Source organism: Denticeps clupeoides, chromosome 4 (assembly GCF_900700375.1).
Source record: "Denticeps clupeoides chromosome 4, fDenClu1.1, whole genome shotgun sequence".
In the NCBI taxonomy this organism is placed as follows: Eukaryota; Metazoa; Chordata; class Actinopteri; order Clupeiformes; family Denticipitidae; genus Denticeps; species Denticeps clupeoides.
The window spans coordinates 4,104,388-4,126,219 of record NC_041710.1 but is presented as its reverse complement, the minus strand read 5'-3'; the positions used below and the strand labels follow the sequence as shown (position 1 = coordinate 4,126,219).

Genomic DNA, 21,832 nt, shown 5'->3' with positions numbered 1-21,832 from the left:
TACATGAAGTAAACCAGGCATCTTTATCTTAGAACGTTTCTCCCACAAAGGGGAGGAGCATCTTTAAACCTTCAGCTGCTGTCATTTCGTTTCACAGGCTACTTTTCCTTCCTAAACTGTAGAAGTAGATACCCTACATTTTTTTCTTCATACTCCACCCCCACCCCCAAACTGCAGTCTTGTGTTAGCAAAATAGGGTGGAAGCTGCCTTGGTGCCATAAGGCTTGGTATGACGGGCTCAGGGCAGCTGCCTCCCCTTGAAAGCCTGCTTTCCCCCCAAGCCCCCCCGGGCCCTGGCCATTCCCTTCTGACTGGGGGGGTCGTTGTCTCCCCAGGTGACAAGTGATGCTCTGGGAAAAGGCTCCCACTCCAAAGAGACCGGCCAAGGCAAAGTGAGTCTGAGCCACCGCCCTCTCCCCACCCATTCACTCATACACTCTGTCTCTCATTCATATATGTGTGTGTGTGTCAGGGTTCCCGTGGCTCCTTAAATAGCCATAAAACTCTCTCATCTTAAATTGGAATTTCCAAAATGACTAGTAATCCTTAAATCCAAAAAAAAAACTTTTGCGCATTAAATTTGTGCATTAAATGTTGCCAGATCCAAAATTTTGAAGTATTTTACCAACAGCTTAAAATGACCGTAATTTGCGAAAAAACATGTACAGATGTTTTTTGGTGTTGTTTAGAAAATCTGCTTCAATAACACATTATCATAGAATGGGTATATTATAGTTTGTAATGCAATTTTTACCTATACTGAACAGCCCAGAATATCATTTGCACCTTGCAAGTGCCAGAAATGACTCACAAATAACAAAGCAAAAATATTGCAGTCATCCCCGAGCAGCTTGCAGGATGTGCAGGTAGTATGCGACCATTAACATTGACATGCTTAAAAATATATATATATATATAAATAATATATATGGAAGGAAATAATAATATATTAATAGTATAATTAATATAGTATTTTATGAGAGCATCTAGCCCTAAGAGAGTTTGCCAAGAAAAACTCTGGCCCTTAGACAAATGTAGTTGATGCAGGATCTTAAATTTACCATCCTTAAAGCTGCAGAAACCCTGGTGTGTGTATGTGTTTTTTACATGTACCTACAAACAGACAAACACAGCCATGCACTGTGCTAGCACTTTGTGCGATGTCCCAAATGATCTCCTCTCCATGTTTCTGCTTTTTTGTGGTACTTTTGTTTGAAGCACGGTGTTGTAGACGTGGGTCATTGCCAGTCATGTTGTGGAGGTTTGTTGACTGAGGCATTACATTTACATTTATGGCATTTATCAGACGCCCTTATCCAGAAGGACTTAGTAGTCAGTAGTGACAGGGACAGTCCCCCTGGAGACACTTAAGTGTTAAGTGTCTAAGGGTGGTAGTAGCCTAGTGGGTAACACACTCACCTATGAACCAGAAGACCCAGGTTCAAATCCCACTTACTACCTCTGTGTCCCTGAGCAAGACACTTAACCCTAAAATTGCTCCGGGGGGACTGTCCCTGTACTGATTGTAAGTCGCTCTGGATAAGGGCGTCTGATAAATGCCATAAATGTAAATGTAATGCCAAAGTTAACAAACCTCCACAACATGACTGGCCATGGCTGGTCTGATAAATGCTGTCTTGCTCAGGGACACAATGGTGGTAAGTGGGGTTTGAGCCTGGGACTTTGTTGTCTTCCGGTTCATAGGCCAGTGTGCTTCACACTACTCTCACTCACTTACAAGTATGAAGAAATTCACTCATGTGCATATACGTAACCGTTGTTGTACATGACTTTACTCTCTGAAGCACAGACGTTCTCACTCGCTCATTAATGGGTAAATTCACATATTGTTGTTGATTCAATGGCTGTTGTCTGTACACCGGGAAACATGTGACTGGTCTCTGAACATGTCCTAGTGTTGAGTTGTTTTCTATGAAGCCGGTTGTTCTACCCAGTGTGTGTTTCTGTCGGCACTGTTCTGTGAGAACTCACGACCTTCTTCCCCCTGACTGTGTTACATGCTTTAGATCTGTTCAAATGTAAATCTTACTATTAATACAAATATCACAAATATCAATGCAACTATTTGAATTGTGGGACTTGTGGGATCACCCTATCTCATCACAAAGCCACACCTTCGCTCCTGATGACGGTAGCATCCCACAAACACCCTTTTAAGGTGCTGTCCAGTGTGAAAAATAACGAATCATTAACTGTGTTAAGCCTGTCAGACGTTGCTGTGAACTGACACCCTTTTTTGACTCCCTTTCCAAAGGCCTCCACTGACAGCTCCTCTGTAGTGTTTTTAACTGGGTCTCCTGATGAATGCATCGGCTGCATGCCATCGCATCGGCCCTCAATGCATCACACCTGCCCTGTGATCATCCTGCTAAAGTGTTTCGTGGGGCAGCGGTTCAGAAATACGCCGCTCTGCCCTCAACCCCAGACGGCGAGGCAGCGCCGACTCAAGCCTTACCCTCACTAACAAGCTGCAACCTTTCCAAACGCAGCCCTTACTGTCGTTTTTGAACAGTTCCTTTGGTTGGGCTTGTAAAAATAGTGAATTGATCATGATCATTCACCTTGTGAGTTTCTGTCTCACGCGTCATTCAGATGATACGTGCAGTCATGTCCATAAATATTGGGACATCGATACAATTCTAAATAAAATAACTTGAAATAAAATAACTGACATGATTTGTATTGTCACTCAGTGACACTTCATAAGATCATTAGCAGGGTGATTACAGTGATGGCGCTTTTTAATTGTGCTTCATTTGAACTTTACTTCCATTTCTTTGGCCACTGTGTCCTTGCCCCACTAACTTTAGGCTCCTGTAGTGACCCCGTCGCCTCTGCTGTGCTGTGTTTAGGTTCAGATAGTTCATAAGAAGCTGGACTTCAGCCACATCACCTCCCGCTGTGGCTCCAGGGACAATATCAAGCATGTGCCTGGTGGGGGGAACGTAAGTCCAGCTAGCGCTGATGCATTTAACCTCCGCCCATGAATGCATTCCCTGTTCATGGTAGAATATTGTGGGCTTTATTCAGTGTGCCAGTTTCATTGTTGCAGCAAAATTTGGATAAATCCCACTATATTCAGAGTCTGCTGTGCTTATCTGTTAATATTTGCCTTTATGAGTCATGCATTAGATTAGATAGATAATGTGTGCTAATTTACCATCATGCTTGGCTAACCTGATTTTATTAGCACTTTAGCTACAAAATCAGATTTTCAGATTGCGTTTAATTTGTCGAGGATGAACTAAAAATGTAGGTTATTCAGCCATAATTTTCTTGGTTTCAGGTTCAGATTCTTAACAAGAAAGTCGACCTGAGCAAAGTGACGTCAAAGTGCGGCTCCAAGGACAACATCAAGCACAAGCCGGGTAGGGGCTTTTAACAGGAGTGCGTATGGCTGCCGTACGCTACCGTACCATGGGTCTTCTAACTGCGTGATTGGACCGTCTTCCACAGGGGGTGGTGACGTGAAGATCGAGTCCCACAAGATGAACGTCAAAGCCAAGTCCAAAATTGGGTCATTGGACAAGGTGGGAGAAGAAACAGAAGGTGGTAAGGTAAAGAGTCCAACTGTCCTTAGAAAATCCTCATATTTACATTGTTTTAGATGCATATTGTTGCCAAAATATTTTATAAAACGAATCATTTTTAAATATGGAGAGTTTGTTGGGTTTTTGTTTTGTCCACTAGAAGGCAGTCTATTTATCCAGAACCGCTAATGACGCAGCAAAAACCAGCCATGTGATGCATTGCGAACAGTGCGTTTCTTGGTGCTGGTGCCAAGTCTGGGGCAGGATGGCGTAAAATATTGACGACGTAGCATAATGGTTGAAAATAGTTAACTATCATCCCGGGTGGCCCTGATTTAAGGAGAGCATTCAGCATGTTTGCTTTTTAAAGCATTTAAGTACAAAAATATGCATGTTTTCTTTTGCATATTGACAATTATGCAATTCAAGAGCAAGACACTTAACCCTGAGTGTCTCCAGGGAGACTGTCCCTGTAACTACTGATTGTAAGTCGCTCTCGATAAGGGCGTCTGATAAATGCTGTAAATGTAAATGTAAGAGAGGGTCAAAAATGTTGAACTGCTCCTTTTTCAGACTCCAGAGAACGTGGGGGAAAGCCCCTCCCCACCCGGGATTCCTGCAGTGGCGCCAGCCAGTGGGCCCAAGGAGAACGGGCTGAAGGAAAGCACCCACACCCCTAACCCAATGCCGTCTGTGGGCGACGGGCTCCGAGACCCCATACAAGGTCTGGATAAACGCATTCCTGGGACAAGTGAGTGACACCTGGGTCACACATGCTCTGCCTGCAGGTCAACTCATGGGTTGTGCTCATGTTGGGGCTGACATCGGCTCCCTGATACTTCCTTGTACTAATAAAAATGAGTTGGGTGGAAACAGAGGGTTAATGCAGGGTTAATGCTAGGTAGACCCTGTCATTTTGTAGCTCCACCCACTTCATTCGCAAGGGTAATCACATCTTTATGATATAGTAGGATAGAAAGACAGATTAGATCATTTAGTTTTTTTTTATCTGTTCTGCAGCCAGCCAGCAGGGGTGCTAGACCCGTGATTTTCTGTAATGGATTAGGTGTTTCCCTAAAACTGATGTTTACATATGCTGTAAGAAGGGTCTCTTCTTTCTCTCCCTTTTTCTCTCCTCTGTTGCTGTTTTCCGGCAGACTGAGTTGTACAGGTTGAGCTTTCACGGGAGCGCACGAGCTCGCAGGGACTACGGCGCCGTCATCATCCACCAGTCTCCCTCCCCACCGAGCGGAAGCCGCCCCGCCCTCATCCCCACCGCCATCACAGCATCTCTCAGTGGATCTCTGGGGTCCGTCACCTCCCTCTCCCCCACATGTGACCGTGCCCAACCCGCACCTTTTACCACACGACCGGGACAAACTAGCGCACTAGCAGGATAAGGAATCCCAACACGTGTTTTAACTACTGCTGTTGTTCCACACACACACACACACACACACACACACACACTGTCTTGTATCTCGTCCTCCAGACTCTCTCCTTGTGCTCTGATCTCTTCTGCTGAAGCTTGGGGTGAAATGAGGGTCCGGCCTTGTCTGCTGTGATGGGTTGGCATGGAGGTCGAGGCCCTCTGGTCATAGTCTGGTTGCACTTGTTCTGTTGAAACTGTGTATTTATCCTACCTGCTCCGATTAAATCAGCCACACAGACCTTTAGCCAGACCTCCACCGATCGGAGCACGGCCACTGTGTCTGAATCTGCCTCTCCAGCAACGTTCCTCCTTCTGAGGAGACCCCAGAATTCATCAGAGATGTGGCTTGTTACATCGTGTCATGGCCACTAGCGATGCACCCTTTAATGTGAGCATGTAGGGGGTTGTCAGTAAACCCCGACCCAACGAGACTTACCCAGCCTTTCCCTCTGGCCCTGACACACACACACACACACACACACACACAAACACACACCTTTATCTTCCACCATCTTTATTCTTCACATAGGTGGAAAGCCCCTCTGCATCCCTGGGAACATTCCTGTCACCCGTTAGAAAACCGTAGGCTGTTTGAACAGTAGGAGATTTACATTTATAAAAAAAAAAAGAGAGAATGAATTCTGTATTGTGTTTTTTTTTTTTTTTTGCGTAAATCACTGTAACATTCTATCGTTCTATCACTATTCCATTTCTCTTGAAGCAATGCAGCGGTCTGGGCTTGTCCGTTTAGGGCATGTGGTAGGACAGTGGGTGGAGATATGTCGCAACTGTAGTCTTTATAAAGTACTGTAATACAGTAGACAGTGTACCTTACTTAGAAAAGACCCACTGATGCTATCTGTCTCGGTAAAAGACAGGGTGAACGGGAGACGCCGCTACAGTCATTTTTCTCATTTGTCATGGGCGGAGTCAGACTAGAGTGGGACATGTATTATTTATTATGAATTGGGAATCGTCGAAGGTGTAGTGTAATCGTCCTGTTGAATTTGTTGAACGGCACTGCGTGGCCTTTTTTCTTTAATATGTATGCATAATTATAAATATATACACACACGTTGATCGGTGACACAGTGTCGAGGTTTCAGAGAGGAGCATCAAGCCTTTTTTCACGGGTTCTGTCTCAGTATATTCATCGCGAAAAGCTGTAGCACTTTCCAGTTCAAAATAAAACTATGGTGTTCAATTGGAAAGAGTTTCCCAGAGCAAATTGATCTTGGCCAATTATGTAGGACGTACACAACTCTCAGTAAGCTAAGCAATGAATAATGACTTTAAAAGCACTTTATAACAAACAAAACTTGTGAACACCTGGCTGGACACTGGATCGTAGTCCTGGAGATTCAAATGGGTTTGAGAAGTTCTGAAATGTAATATCTGTGGCACATTTTTTGTAACGCGGAGTAGTAGGCGCGCTCGTTTTAGTACACGCCCCCGAATGCTTGCTAGTCTAGGGTGTGTGTGCGCTTTTGCTCAGCCGTCCTGTCTTTAGTCGCCCTGGTGGTGAGTCAGTAGGCGTCCATGTCGGTCTCTCTCTCTCTCTCTCTCTCTCTCTGTGCATTTATTACTGTCATACATCTTCACTTAATGGATGATTTACCAGCGCTCGCACCCTTCAGACCATCTCCCAACCAGCCGTTTGTACGTAGTACGTCTCACAGTGTCTGTTGCAAGGAAAACACACGAATCCTCCATGGAGTTCGTAGAAAGGCTGTGCGTTCATGTACTCTTGTCTAGACAGTGTTTCTTTATTCGAATTAATCTGCCTTTTTTTGTTAAAAAAGGGCTGGTGAACAAGAATGTTTTTAAAAATGCAATGTATTTAAAGATGCAAGGAGTGCATATATATTGTGAATTAAGGGGAAAAAATCTTGACACACACATGCGAGTGTGTGTGTATATACAGTATATACACGTGTCAGTATTTTTTTTCTTAAATTCGCAACTATTCACTTACTGAACTAGGTGAAATGAAAGAGGTGTGTTTTTCATTCAGCATGTGGAAGGATGTCTGTAAGGTGCCGGCGTCCAGGGAAGCTTGCCACCTTTCTAGCTGGCTGCGTTGGGCTCAATTCCAGTTTGCATGACGAATGATGTCGCTGGAAAACAAAAAAACGTGTTTTAAAGTCCTCTGACCGCTGTTTTACACCAGGCAGAACTTTCTTTCTCTTGTCTGTATAGGGGGTAGGGCTGGGCGATATGGCAATATGTTAATTACTCTCTCTCTCTCTCTCTCTCATATATATATATAAGAAAGACAAGATAAATATAGAAAAATCCAGGAACACACATGCACCTATTTTAATTTCATAGTGAAATTCCAAAGTCAACTTCATTGTCATCTCATCTCATTAACAAGTACACAGAGAGATGAGATTGCAAAGCTTTGTGGATTCACTATCTACACAACACCATGACAAAGGACATCAGTGTAAATAACATGCTTTTACAATATTCAGCACAATATTTCTGTTTGTATTATTGAACTCATAACCATTGCCACAAAACTGAATTGTGGGAGTTTCATGACTGAACAATGCTTGTTGCCAGCGAGAAACGACTATTAATTTCTGCAACTGTGATCCCTGTGTGTGTAACAGTCGTATATATTGGTAATACGCCTTTAAATGCACACGGCAATAGGCTGTGGGCAGAGTTAGTCATCTGCCCCAGTCCTGCTCATGTTGTCAAAAGTACGATAATTATTGCATTTATATGATAATTATCGTATTGTATGATCTTTTCTGTAATATTAATAATTCCAAAAATCTCATAATGTATGGAAATTTTGCCCTTTCATTTAATGGCTAAGTTATTTCATTAGCACAGTAAGGTACAGATTTCTGTTTTCATTTGGCTGCACAGACATACTTGTTTATGTGCAGTCATCTCACGTGCAGCCAATGAATGCACAATGTAACACATAGGTAATAAACTTGTGACCCATGGCGTGACGTACAATTACATCTGGCTTGCGAGATCATTTAATATAGATCTATTATCATGCTAACGAAGCGTTGATAACACACAAACTACCGGTTTCATAATGCAGTGCTTCAGCTGCCTTGCCGAACGCAGTCCGATACGTTTTGACCCCTTGCACAATTGAGTTTGACACCTGTGATGTACCTTGCGTGGTTTAAGTGTGGATTTGCATGGCAATTACAGAAGATGCGAAGAGTAAACATTTACACCATCGCCATCAGTTAGACATGTTAAAGCCTGCAGCTAGCACTAAGAGTAAATATCATTTACATGTTGCAATGGCAACATGTAAATGATATTCTAGTTTGTTAAGTATAGGGACTCATACTGCACTCCACACAGGTAGCTGTTCTGCCCAGACATGGTTTTTACAAACTTTCTGTACAGTCTATGCACAGTCTCTGATAATATGTGTTATTGAAGCAGATCGTTTTCTCCAAAATACGATCATTTTAAGATGCTGTAAGACAAATAAGAGAGTGTGATGGAAACCCCAGCAGCGGTGTGAGATTCTCTTTCACTAATCTGAATTTATTGCAGTCATATAATCGCCCAGCCCTAGTAGGGGGTCTTATATAAATATGTGCCCAGTGTGAAAGTGAGTAGAGGTAACAGGGAGATGAGAGACGTTCTTTAGAGGTCATAGGTCGACCACTGGAATGATGCTCCCTTCCACGCGTTGCTACTTACACAATGCCTGTGAATGTCCATCCCGCACCTTGATAAGAGACTAACAGTAGTTGTCTTGTGGCATGTGTTACAGTAGGTAGAGCGCTCCAGTATACAAACAAAGCGCCCCCTAGCTGTGCGTGTCTGCTCTTCAGGCACCATCCGTGTGTACTCGCTATTTCAACACACCGTCAGAGCATGCAGTGGACAATGGGCTGTAGACATCAGTTGTAGATTGGGTTCATTGTCTCCCCATCTTATCTGAGTTGTATCATCCCCCTCCCCACCCCTTTTGGTATGGACAGTATGTTCATTGTGATTAATTGTTAACAAGTGATGTGAATATTAATCATAAAATAAAAAGACAGCTTAAAAATACACATTTTCATGCTTGTTTTCATTCTTGTCTCTTTCATTCTTGAAATCCCGATGCATTGTGGGAATCTTGCTACATGCTTGTGTCACAGTGGGCACAATTTTTATCCTTGTTCACGTGTATTAGGTAAAATGTACTCAGAATTTACATAAATAGATAAAAAACAGAAGAGTTGCTTGATAGTTATCTGTATTTTGAATAAGTAGAACATGCGTCCTGTTTTTGTTGGTGTGTAATTCTGTCACCCAGAACACAATTTTTAATGATACATTTAAATACTTATATTTAATTTACATTTACGGTATTATGCAGAAACCCTTACTCATAGTGTCTTTCAGTCAGTAGGGAGACACTCAGGGTTAAGTGTCTTGCTGAGGGACACAATGGTAGCACATGGGTCAATGGCTGAACCTGGGTCTTCTGGTTAATAGGCAAGTCGGCAAAAAACTATATTTTTATAAACTGAGACCAAAATGGGAGGAGCCTGGTGATTGATAGCACTCATTCTCTCAACTGCCATTATCTCCAACCACTTTTGGATGATTAAAATCAATGTCATATTCACAAAATTTCTCATTTTATCTTTTTTAGGGCCTAGTGCTCCATGAAAAATAGTGACCATTGCAGTAATAAAATATCAGAACATAATCAGCGTATGCTTAGTGATTAATAGGGATCTATTGCAGGAGACAAGCATGGTCAGGGCCAGCTCTTCAGGAGTAGGTTGCACTGAAATGCTGTAATGGTGCCATCTGGTGGTGGTTCATTTTGCAGAAGGTTGGGGAAGACGTACCTCAGTCAGATCCTCTTACTGGTAAATTATTAAACAACATCTGGCATTACATTACTGCTCACACACATGAAATGACAAAGTATATTCATATAATGTTCCATAAGGCTTGAATGTTCACAGGACTCATGCAAGGTCACTGATAGCATGGTAATCCATGACAGAAGAAAATAGCTTTATGTACATGAACCACGGAAATGCACATGTGTGTAATATGTTTTTCACTTTATGAACTAATGCATCTATTTGTATAGATATGACGTGATCATCTGGGGGTGAACTGAAGTTTATGGTGTGCTGGTGAGATCATCAGATCCTCCTGCCCTTTCCTGTCCCCTTGTTTGCCATATATTATTCACTCAGCAGGCTCCTGCCACACTGTCCCAGTCCCAGCTGTCTGAGCCTCACCAGCATGACCACTGGATGCCTCCCAGTTAACCCCATTGAAGTTGTTATAGGTACACGGTGTCCTCTTGGCAATATTAAAATACCCAACACGGGTTATATGCAGTAGTTTTATTCATTCAAGAAATTAAAAGACGGAAAATTCTATTGAAATACATGCAGGCAGCTTCATCAAGGCAGGCTTCACTCTTCATCATGCCCTTTCTGAGATGAAAGAAAAACATTGATGAGAGTGAGAATTTTGGTGTGTATTAACATTTTTTTTTACTTAATTGTGTCATTTCAAAAGCCTTGTTCTTGACATGAGGGCGATCAGAGCTAATGAGATGTAGATGACAACTGCATGGCATTAATGGGCCATTAACTGCCTCACTCACATTAACACTTAAAACGCTGAACCTTCCTCAAACCTCTTTTGATATTCACATATCCACTGATTCATATATATACTCTATGCACTCTTCATTGCATGAACACAAAGACACAGTTACTGACCTTGGAACCCACGTCGCGACTCTTTGCTCGCAGCTTGTTGACCTGAGACTCTGCGATGTCCGCTCGCTCCTCGGCCTCGTCCAATTCGTGCTGCAGCTTGCGGAACTTGCCCATATTGGTGTTGGCTTGTTCCTCCTGTGCCAATGTAAACGTTTAGTGCTTGAAAACCCCTGCAACATAACACGCAATTGCCGTGAACCAGAACCTCCTACTTACAGCCTCTTCTGCAGCTCTCTTATAGGCTTTGACCTTCAGCTGCAGTTTGTCCACCAGGTCCTGAAGCCGGCCCAGGTTCTTGCGGTCCTCTTCAGTCTAGCAGTAGATTCATCAATGAAATCAATAAATTATGCAGTCATGCGAATGGATTAACATCTTGGCTGCAGAAACAAAATACCTGGTAGGTGAGCTCCTTGATCCGTCGTTCATATTTTCGGATTCCTTTGACGGCTTCGCTGCCCTTCTTCTGCTCAGATTCAAGCTCATTTTCTAATTCTCTAACCTGTCCAATACATGAACAATTTTATAACTTCACCCGTGACAACAGTGTCCCCATTACATATGGCAAATGTACAGTGACCTGCTTAAAAATGAAATGCTCACCCTGGCCTCCAGCTTCTGAAGCTGCTTCTTGCCTCCCTTCATGGCAATCTGCTCTGCTTCATCCAGACGGTGCTGCAGGTCCTTGATGGTCTGCTCCATGTTCTTCTTCATGCGCTCCAGGTGGGCGCTGGTGTCCTGCTCCTTCTTCAGCTCCTCCGCCATCATGGCAGCATCGGTGATGGCCTTCTTGGCCTTCTCCTCGGCGTTTCTGCACTCCTGCACTGCCTCCTCCACCTCGGTCTGAAGCTGGGAAATGTCACCCTCCAGTTTCTTCTTCTGGTTCAGGAGACTGGTGTTCTGTTAAATCAAGGATTGTTAGCATAGCTATGGAGTGAGATTGGGCTGGCATCGCACGTCCAGTATTCCACCAACCTGGGAGTGCAGCAGCTGCACCCTCTCACTGATGTCCAGCAACTCTTGCTCAGCAAGCTTGCGGCCCCGCTCGGTTTGCTCCAGCGTGGTCCTCAGCTCTTCCAGTTCTGCCTGGAGCAGATTATTACGTCGCTCCACAATGGCAACGTTCTCTTTCAGGTCATCGTTGGACCTTAAAGAATCATCTAACTGCAGCTGGGCATCCTGGCGGTGAAGATGGGAAAAGATGGAACTCAAAAACAGGTTGTTTCAAACTCCAATGCCCCAAGTCAGAAAGTAAGCATGTGTTTGGGCCATTTACCTTCAGATGGGCCTGGACAACCTTCAGCTGCTTTTGGGCCTCAGCTGCCTGTCTGTTGGCCTGACTGAGCTGAATCTCCATCTCATTAAGGTCTCCTTCCATTTTTTTCTTTATCCTGAGGGCCTCGTTCCTGCTTCGGGTCTCTGACTCCAGTGAGCTTTGGAGGGTATCAATGGTCCTCTGCATGTTCCTCTTACACTGCTCCATCTCCTCGTCCTTTTCAGCCAACTTGCGCTCAATGTCAGCCTTAACTTGGTTGAACTCGAGCTGGGTCCTTAATATTTTACCTTCTTCATGCTCTAAAGAAGCCTGAACACAGTACAGGTCAACTCAGGTAAAAACCTATTCTTCAAATATCTCAATAACATCCCAAATATCACATTTACTACACTTACTTCTGCTTCTTCCAGAGAGGACTGGATCTCGCTCTTCTCTTGCTCCAACTGCTTTCTAATTTTCTCCAACTCATGGACATTTTTTCCTCCCTCAGCAAGTTGCTCAGAAAGGTCAGAGATCTCCTCTACAGATCACAGAGTCATTGCCTGTTTTAGAAAGTTTCTACATTGATGGCTCATCATGACTTTAGCAAAATTAAGGGGTCACCTTGAAGGTTTTTGTTCTCCCTCTTCATCGTCTCCAGGTGTTCCAAAGATTCCTCGTATGAGTTCTTCAGTTTGAAGAGTTCTGTGCTCAGTGCCCTGGCCTCCTTCTGGGAGCCCTCCAGCTCTGTCTGAGACTCCTCATACTTCTGCTTCCACTCAGCCAGGACCTGGAATGTTTGTTATAGCATCTTTTGTGTTTTTTTTTGTTCTGTAGTTGCTTCTGGATAACTATGGGTGCCGAGGGGATTATTCAATACCTTGTCAAAGTTTCTTTGCTTCTTGTCCAGGGCGGCAGCAGCTGCATTGGCCCTTTCTATGTCCACCATGAGATCTTCAATCTCATTCTGGAGTCTGTGCTTGGTCTTCTCCAGTGAAGAGCATTTAGCATTCACAGCTTCCACAGCTTCCTCAGTTTCCTGCAAGCGCTGAGCCAGCTTCTTCCTGAAAAGTTGAGTATGGAAGAAATATCTTCTTTTTGTGCATTTAACATGCCATAAACCAGCTCACATGATCTCATGAACCATTTGCAGAAGATTGATTAGCCAGCAGAAAAACATTTTGCTCATCTTATATTTTAGATGAAACATAATGCAAACAAAAACTTTATCTGTCAGAACCATGTGTATTCCTTGACAGGCACATGTCACATATGTCTTACTTTGCTTCCTCGAGTTCCTCAGTCCTCTGGATGGCATCAGTCTCGTACTTGGTTCTCCACTGAGCCACCTCAGAATGGGCCTTGGACAGACAGCGCTGCAGCTCTGCTTTGGCCTCCTGCTCCTCTTCGTACTGCTCTCTGAGCAGATCTGAGTCATGACGAGCAGACTGCACAGCATGCGCAAGAGCATTCTTGGCCTAGAAGAGCAATGTACCAGTCAGCGTATCTCAGTTTAAGCAGTTTAGGTCTTGAGATTAGTTGTGCCCCTCAAACTATTCATGATATTTATTTGCAAGAGGGCCAACCATGAAAACCATTAAAAACCATGAAAATAACATCCACACGAAGGCAGGACTTCACAGCAGGACATTGCACAAAGTGTCACAATGCTTCAGTGGCCCCAGTGTTATAGATAATATGCTGAGTGATTATGTTACCTTCATTTCCTCTTCCAGCTGTCTTTTCAGGTCTTCAGTTTGCTGGGTGTACGACTGCTTGCTTCTTGTTAGCTGAGACACTAGAGAGTCTTTTTCCTCCAGCTGTCTGGACAGTTCACCTGTGGATTTTTCCAGCCTAAAATGATGTTGTTGTTGCAAAAATGATTGGAAAAGAAGGACTGTATGAACTTGCTTACCATTCTCACTCTGCAGTTTGGCCTTCTGCATGGTGAAATCATTAATAATGCGTTGTCCTTCCTCAAATTTTGACCTGTACTCATTCATTTGATCTTCTAATGTCCTGTTGGCTTTCTCTAGCGTCGCCTAAAAAAGAAAGATGGGGATTGTTAAGATGTTTATAGCCTTAATCAACATTAGTTCCATACCTTATTCTTCAGAATGTGTTCCATGCTGGAGACCACATCATCCAGCTCGAGTCTAAGCTCACTCTTCTCCTTCTCCAGTTTCTGCTTGACCCTCTGCAGGTTGTCTATCTGCTCTCCCAGGTCAGACACACTGTCGGCTTGTTTCTTCCTTAGCGTAGCAGCCATGGCCTCGTGCTGCAGGGTGGCCTCCTCAAGATCTCTGCGCAGTTTCTGGAACTCAGCCTCCCTCTTCTTGTTCATCTCGATCTGGGCAGCTGTGGCTCCGCCGGCTTCCTCCAGACGCTCGCTGATCTCCTCCAGCTCTCTGGCCAGATCAGATCTTTGTTTCTCCACCTTGGCTCTGGCAGCTCGCTCCGCCTCGAGCTCTTCCTCCAGCTCTTCAATGCGGGCCTATCATGAAGTGGAAAGGCAGGTCAGTGTCTGAAATTCTGCTTTTTACTATGAATTTGTTTCATTTGTTTTTTTTTTTTTTACCTGAAGCTCTTTCATTTTCTTCTGGAGCTGTATGCTGATTGTCTGCTCATCTTCAATCTTACTATTCAGCTGGCTAATCTCAAAGTCCTTTCTGCACACCAAATACAAATACATCCAATCATTCACATTTACATTTACAGCACTTATCAGACGCCCTTATCCAGAGCGACTTACAGGGACAGTCCCCCCTGGAGCAACTCAGGGTTAAGTGTCTTGCTCAGGGACACAATGGTAGTAAGTGGGATTCAAACCCGGGTCTTCTGGTTCATAGGCGAGTGTGTTACCCACTAGGCTACTACCACCCTTTACCCATAAATCTATATACCTGCAACAATATATAACAAAATTACTTTTTAAGACGCTCTTCCATTTGCTGTTTATCATTCTCCAAGTCCATTAGGCTCTCCTGGATTAATTTTAAGTCACCCTCCAGCTTCCTCTTGGCTCTTTCAAGGTCCAGCCTTACTTTCTTCTCTTGCTCCAGCGAGCCTTCAAGCTTAACAAAGATTGTAAAAGTTATTGGCTACCAATCCCAATTTTCCTTTTTGTAAACATCTATAATACTCACATCATCCACTTGCTGCTCCAGCTTGGCCTTGGCTTTGGTCAGAGTGTTGACTTTGTCCTCCTCACTCTGTAGGTCATCCAATGTTTGTTGATGAGCTTCCTGTAGAGCTTTCTTCTCCTTCGTCAATTTGGCAATGATTTCATCCAGAGCTGCCATCTCCTCGGTGAGGTTCTTCACCTGATGGTGCAAGAAAGAATATTCATTGATTGATATATGAACAGCTGATTAGAATTTAATTTCAGCAAATAGCCACCTTGTTCTCAGTGGCATGTTTTTCTTTCTCCACTTTAGCCAGGGTGAGCTCTAAGTCATCAATGTCCTTCTTCAACTCTGAGCACTCGTCCTCCAGCTTCCTCTTCTTCGCTGTCATCTCTGCATTCATTTCCTCCTCATCCTCCAGTCTCTCTGTCAGCTCTTTGATTTTGGCCTCCATCTGGATCTTATGTTTTATCAGTTGGTCACATCGCTCTTCGGCATCACAAAGATTATCTTGTTCCTGTTTGGAAATTTTCAATATTATTTAATCTTGAAATATATTGCTGTGGTAAAAGTCCTTTGGCTGCTGTAGCTTTTAAAGAGAACTTACTGCTTGGACTTGAAGCTGGAGGTCATTCTTCTCTTGGAGAAGAGAGACCATCTTCTCTTCCAGCTCCTTCCTTCGACTCTCAGATTTGGCATAAGCCTCTTTCAGCTTCAAGAACTCTTCCTTCATGTTGGCCATCTCCTTTTCAGCTTCAGCCGATCTCAGCAGGGGTTTGATCTTAAAGTAAAGCTTCATCCAGGGCCAATTTTTAACTCCCATGAAGGCGCGGACATTCCACTGGATGACAAGCAGCGCATCCCTGTGTAAATGGGAAACCAACTATTCAGTTTTTGTCCAAAGGAACCTAAAGCAAGAGAGTTCTAAAAATATTCCTACCTGCGCTCTACAATCTTTTGATACTCAAGCCTTGCAAGAAGGCCCCGTGATCTAGACTGTATTCCGGTGATAATAAGTGATAATCTGTCATCTCTCATTTCTTCCAGTTGACCCAGTAGACCAGCCTTGAAGAAGACCTACATCGTGAAAAAGGAGACATCAAGTTCTTTCAAATTCCGGATGCATAGATTCTTATATAATTCCCACTGTATAATTTTCTATGTATATTTTTCTACCAACATTTTACGTTAATAACAACTATGAGCTCTTGATTCTCTATTATTCACCTTTGTGTGTCCAAACTTGTACTGATTATGATCAATGTCAAGGGAACCAAGCAATTTCTCAGCTCCTTTTTTGCTGTCTATGAATTGCCCCTCAGGAATGGCTGCAGGATTCAGGATACGGTATCTGCGATAAACAATGCATTCTGTATAATGTCACAATGGTTTAGAAAAGAATAATGACAACTACAAAAGGGAGGTTTGTGAACAAACTTTGATTTTGGCTTGGAAAGCAATGAAAGGTTAAAAATCAAGGTGATGAAAGGATGAAGGGAAGAGTGAAACCATTGTTAAATTATTTAATTTGTGAAATTGGTCAAATTGAGATTAATTGGGCTTTAATTTGCATATTAACACAATTCGTCCCAAGAAATTTGGTGACGTTTGGACCATGATCAAAAGTGAAGTGATTGTCATTGTGAAACACAGCCCAACCAAATGTGTCTTCTACTTTTAATCCATTACCCTTAGTAAGCAGTGGACAGCCATGACAGGCACCCGGGGAGCAGTGTGTAGGGACGGTGCTTTGATCAGTGGCACCTCAGTGACTACTTGGCAGTTTAGGGACTTGAACCAGCAACCTTCAGATTACAGGTCTGCTTCCTTCCCCGCTAGGTCACCACTGCCCCACAAAGGAGCATTTTAGCATGCTAATATCAAAAATTCTAACGGGGTGTGGACACAATGTGTCAAGGTTCAATTTAGGGATGTTTTGTCAATTGTCTTAGTTGTAAGACTGAAAATGTGACCAGGGTAAAGATCAGAAGGAGGTTAAATGTGGTTGAATTGGTTAAATTCTTTTAATATGTGAAATATGTGGTGGTTGAAAGGCTGAAAGTTGCTCTATAAAATCCATGTGGGTGAATGTGAAGATGGAGGGATGACAATGAGGAGTGGAGGGGGGGGGGGGGTGGAAAAAGGTGTAAATGAGGTTGAATTGGTTACATACAGAAAAGTGAACAAAAGCAAAGAGGGGGTCTTGGAGATGCGGTATATTGAGTTTCGGGTGTCTATGTTAAAAATTGTGTCGAAAAGTGGTCCCAAGTTATTTCTATTGGAAAAGTCGCTCGGAAAAGTGGGTGTGGCACGCAGTCATAAAATCACATTAAAAAGCACACTTCTGGGCTGGATAGACATGTGAAGTTTGGATAAAACTTTTTAAAACATACATATTATAAAATTTCCAGAAAATAATAATAATAAAAATAAGAAGAAAAAGAAGATATAGAAGTAAATGGCTTTCCAAGCCAAAATAATGAACATCAACATAGAGTATTACTGGAAGCACCTCTGTTTGAAATCTCCATACAAGATCCGGTTGGGGAAGCCCTTTCTGCAGATCCTGATGCCTTCCAGCACGCCATTGCAGCGCAGCTGGTGCATCACCAGAGGGTTGTCCATGGCCCCAGGGGTCTTGGTCTCATTGGGGATGAGGCAGCGTACAAAGTGGGGATGGGTGGACCTCAAGTTGGTCATCAGCTTGTTGAGGTTTTCCTGAGGAAAGGAACCCAATTTCAGATTCGTTTGACACATTGGAGGTTCAAAACATTATGATGAAGTGCAGTTACCCTGTGCAGTGCAGACACTGTCTGGAAGGAGGAACCCTTCTTTTTGCTTCCACCTTTACCCCCCTTTCCATTATCTTGGGCTTTCAATGAAAAAAATACATTGATTTGTTTGCTTCTACATTATCTGAAAGACAAACAGCATCACAGAAATACAAATGTGTTCACGTACCTAAATCTGCTCCTGCATAGTTAACAAAAAGCATGGACAGCAGCTTGAGAGTAGATTTTTGATAAAGGCCAACGACGGTTTCATTAAGTGGATCCTTGTTCTTCACCAGCCAGTTGTTGATGTTGTAGTCTACAGTGCCAGCATAGTGGATGAGTGAGAAGTGAGCTTCTGGTTTTCCCTTAATCATCCTTGGCTTCTGGAAGTTGTTGGATTTTCCCAGATGGTTGTCATAGAGCTTTGCTTTAAAGGTGGCATCGCTGGCCTTGGGGAACATGCACTCCTCTTCGAGGATGGACATGATACCCATGGGCTGAAGATGAAAAGGGACAGTTAAGGGTGAATGTACTGAATACATTGTTTACAGAAATGCAATTCACATCCCAGACCTTTTCTATGAGATCGATGCAGGCCTGCAGGTCCATGCCAAAGTCGATGAACTCCCACTCAATTCCCTCCTTCTTGTATTCCTCTTGTTCCAGCACGAACATGTGGTGATTGAAAAACTGCTGCAGTTTCTCATTGGTGTAGTTGATGCAGAGTTGCTCAAAGGTATTAAACTGGAACATATAATGGGAGTACAAATATTAAATGGAAATTTACATTTACATTTACAGCATTTATCAGACGCCCTTATCCAGAGCGACTTAAAATCAGTAGTTACAGGGACAGTCTCCCTGGAGCAACTTAGGGTTAAGTGTCTTGCTCAGGGACACAATGGTAGTAAGTGGGATTCGAACCTGGGTCTTCTGGTTCATAGGCGAGTGTGTTACCCACTAGGCTATTACCACCCAATGTACCAGCCAATGTTATATGGCTGATAGTAGCCTAGTGGGTACCATGAACCAGAAGACCCCAAAGTCCCAGGTTCAAACCCCACTAACTACCATTGTGTCCTGAGCAAGGCACTTAACCCTTAGTGTCCCCAGAGGGACTGTCGCATTTTTTCTGTACATATAGAATTAGTTGGGAAGACTCACGTCAAAGATCTCAAATCCAGCGATGTCCAGAACTCCAATGAAGTACTGACGAGGCTGTTTGGTGTCCAGAGACTGATTGATTCTCACCACCATCCAGAGGAACATCTTCTCATACACCGACTTGGCCAGTGCACCGATGGCGTAATACACCTGTATTCATGACCGACTGAATAAATTGCATCTTATGGAGATTTAAAAAAGAGTGGATACTGAATCAGTATTCAGTAGCTTACCTGCTGGACATTTTGGCCCTTGGTGACCCACTCGTTGCCCACTTTGACTCTTGGATGACACAGACCTTTGATAAGGTCAGCAGAGTTTAAGCCCATGAGGTAAGCCACTTTGTCAGCATCTGAAATGATTAAAGAACCATCTGATGAATCTTATTAAACATGTCAGCTGTTTGATAGCTAAAAACTTCGCTTCCCAGATTCCCTCACCCACCCTCAGTGCCGTCAGCCTCGGCCTGCTCCTCACGCTGCTTCTGCTTGAACTTCATGTTACCGTAGTGCATTATGGCTCCGATCAGCTTGTAGATTCCACTCTTTTCATCCTGGGTGAAGCCCAGGACATCAAAGGCCTCCTGTGGACAAGGAAACGTGGAATGGCTTGTGCTGTCACCATGTCTTTATTAAAATAGGTAATTTTACATTTACATTTACAGCATTTATCAGACGCCCTTATCCAGAGCGACTTACAATCAGTAGTTACAGGGACAGTCTCCCTGGAGCAATTTAGGGTTAAGTGTCTTGCTCAGGGACACAATGGTAGTAAGTGGGATTCGAACCCGGGTCTTCTGGTTCATAGGCGAGTGTGTTACCCACTAGGCTACTACCACCCTATGGTGATGTATGTAGGTAATGTATGTAGCCTGCAGGTTCAGTGTTGCTCACATCAGTGGCCAACAGCTCTTCAGCATCGTTGATGGAAGCTACGGTGGTCTCTCCTTGGGAGATGAAGGCGTAGTCATACGGGTTGTTTGTGATGAGCAGCATTTCTGAGATAGAAAGGGGGCACAGAAGAGTCATTTTTTTCCTGCCCACCAATGCGAGGCCAGGAACAAAAACACCCATTCTCCAGGTCGTACCCAGCAGCTCAGGCTTTTTTTGGGACAGTATCTGGTAGAAGATGTGGTAGTCTCTTTCAGCCTTTAGTTGAAAGGTCACACGGGACTTCTCCAGCAAGTCTTGCAAAAACACAATGAAGATCAGTTTTCTTAAGTAGCAGCGTTTCATTGTCCTACGTGAGAACTTCGCTCCTTATTATGCTCACATGTCTCAATGTCAGCCGAGGCAAGTTTTCCACTGGCGCCGAAATGAATCCGAATGAATTTGCCCTGAAATCAAATGATAAGTCTGGCTTTACAAAGACAGAGAAGACAGCTGTGCCAAAAAGCGAGACTGCCGAAAAGCGACACTCACAAATCTGGACGAATTGTCATTTCTGATGGTCTTGGCATTGCCAAAGGCCTCCAGGGCAGGGTTGGCCTGGATGATTTGATCCTCCAAGGTACCCTGTGATTGTAACACATGAAAACCGTCTTTTACAGTGATGAGATGTTGTTGCTGGACCATTTGTGGTGTTCCGTTAGTGGGATGTGCACCTTCTTCTCACAGCCTGCATCCTTCTTAGAAGCCCCTCCGGCTGCAATGCTGGCAAAGTACTGAATGACCCTCTTGGTGTTGACTGTCTTCCCAGCCCCGGATTCACCACTGAAGGCGGACATTTTGAAAAGTAAAAAGTAAATGTACCGGCTTTTCATGCACATTATTGCTGAAAAAGGAGAAGGGGAGAGACTCACGTGATGAGGACTGACTGGTTTTCTCTGTCTAAGAGAGGGCGAGAGACAAGATCAAGATTTGCTAATACAGCAACTGGAGTCAATGTAAAAAAAAATAATAATAATAATAATTACCTGTTAGCATATACTGATAGGCGTTATCAGAAATGGAGAAGATGTGTGGTGGAGCTTCACTCCTCTTCTTACCCCTGTAGGCAATCACCACCTCCTGGTTGTAGACAGGCAACCATTTATAGGGGTTGACGGTGACACAGAACAGCCCCGAATAGGTCTGCGTGGGGTAGAGAATCAGGGCAAGTGAGGTTTACAATGGAGTTTACATTCTGCTCATGGTCGTTTTTTTGGGGGGTGAGGAGCACCTACGTAGATCATCCATGCGGCGTAACGCTCTTTGAGGTTGAACAGCACGGCCGGTTCATGGAGGAAGGTGAACATCGCCATGTCCTCAATTTTATCGAACTTTGGAGGGTTCTGAGGGTGGACATCTGCATCTTTCACAGTGACGGACTAATCAAGGAGAACAGTCATTACAAATGATGCCAGAATAAACGCGTCGTATCACTTTCCTAACAACATTCCGACTGAAGTCCTACCTTCCCTTTCGCAGTTAGGACTGTGACATTGTCACCTTCCTTACTGACGACAGAAGCCTTCACATACTCCTCCTCAGGGTCTGGGACAAAGCACTCTTTCTTCATGTCGAAGGGACGGGTCTGCGCCTCCAGACGCTCCCTGTCTGACTTCCGTAAGTAAGGAGCAGCCGCCCCAAACTCCCTCATCTGAGCATCCGACATGTTTAACCCTTCCAAAGCACGACATACACATTTTTTATATTGATTTCTAACAACAAAAAATTGTCTAAACCACAAAGTAACCTTATTCTTTCAGATTAAAGGGTGCACCCTATCATTTATTTACAGCATTTACCAGACGCCCTTATCCAGAGCGACTTACAGTTAGTTATTACAGGGACAGTCCCCCCCCTGGTGACACTC

The 21,832-nt window shown here is 43.7% G+C and overlaps 2 protein-coding genes across 6 annotated transcripts in view; one reads left to right on the top strand and one right to left on the bottom strand.

The window, feature by feature from the left end:
- Positions 1–9,035, top strand: part of map4l (microtubule associated protein 4 like) — a 37,276-nt gene extending 28,241 nt beyond the window's left edge. For 3 of the 5 annotated variants that reach the window (XM_028976479.1, XM_028976478.1, XM_028976475.1), the window contains 6 exons: positions 336–392; positions 2,874–2,966; positions 3,308–3,389; positions 3,478–3,578; positions 4,125–4,302; positions 4,709–9,035. In XM_028976479.1, the coding sequence (XP_028832312.1) occupies positions 336–392; positions 2,874–2,966; positions 3,308–3,389; positions 3,478–3,578; positions 4,125–4,302; positions 4,709–4,713 (516 nt within the window). In that variant the 3' untranslated portion in view covers positions 4,714–9,035. The remainder of the gene's footprint in view (positions 1–335; positions 393–2,873; positions 2,967–3,307; positions 3,390–3,477; positions 3,579–4,124; positions 4,303–4,708) is intronic. The other 2 variants (XM_028976476.1, XM_028976477.1) reach the window with 2 other exon arrangements.
- Positions 9,036–10,409: 1,374 nt separating this feature from the next.
- Positions 10,410–21,631, bottom strand: LOC114788546 (myosin-6-like). Its single transcript, XM_028977210.1, has 37 exons — positions 21,431–21,631; positions 21,201–21,344; positions 20,952–21,108; positions 20,838–20,865; positions 20,640–20,748; positions 20,458–20,550; positions 20,309–20,372; positions 20,124–20,222; positions 19,930–20,033; positions 19,481–19,619; positions 19,270–19,388; positions 19,037–19,186; positions 18,446–18,616; positions 18,060–18,369; positions 17,891–17,970; positions 17,611–17,816; positions 16,326–16,449; positions 16,039–16,175; positions 15,706–15,961; positions 15,373–15,615; positions 15,120–15,296; positions 14,902–15,047; positions 14,552–14,642; positions 14,078–14,467; positions 13,889–14,015; positions 13,692–13,810; positions 13,255–13,451; positions 12,854–13,037; positions 12,598–12,763; positions 12,390–12,514; positions 11,995–12,303; positions 11,694–11,897; positions 11,322–11,618; positions 11,116–11,220; positions 10,938–11,033; positions 10,722–10,856; positions 10,410–10,430 (listed from the first exon to the last, which is right to left on the bottom strand). Exons 1-37 carry the CDS (start codon positions 21,629–21,631, stop codon positions 10,410–10,412), a joined length of 5,823 nt encoding a protein of 1,940 aa, XP_028833043.1.
- Positions 21,632–21,832: the final 201 nt, after the last annotated feature.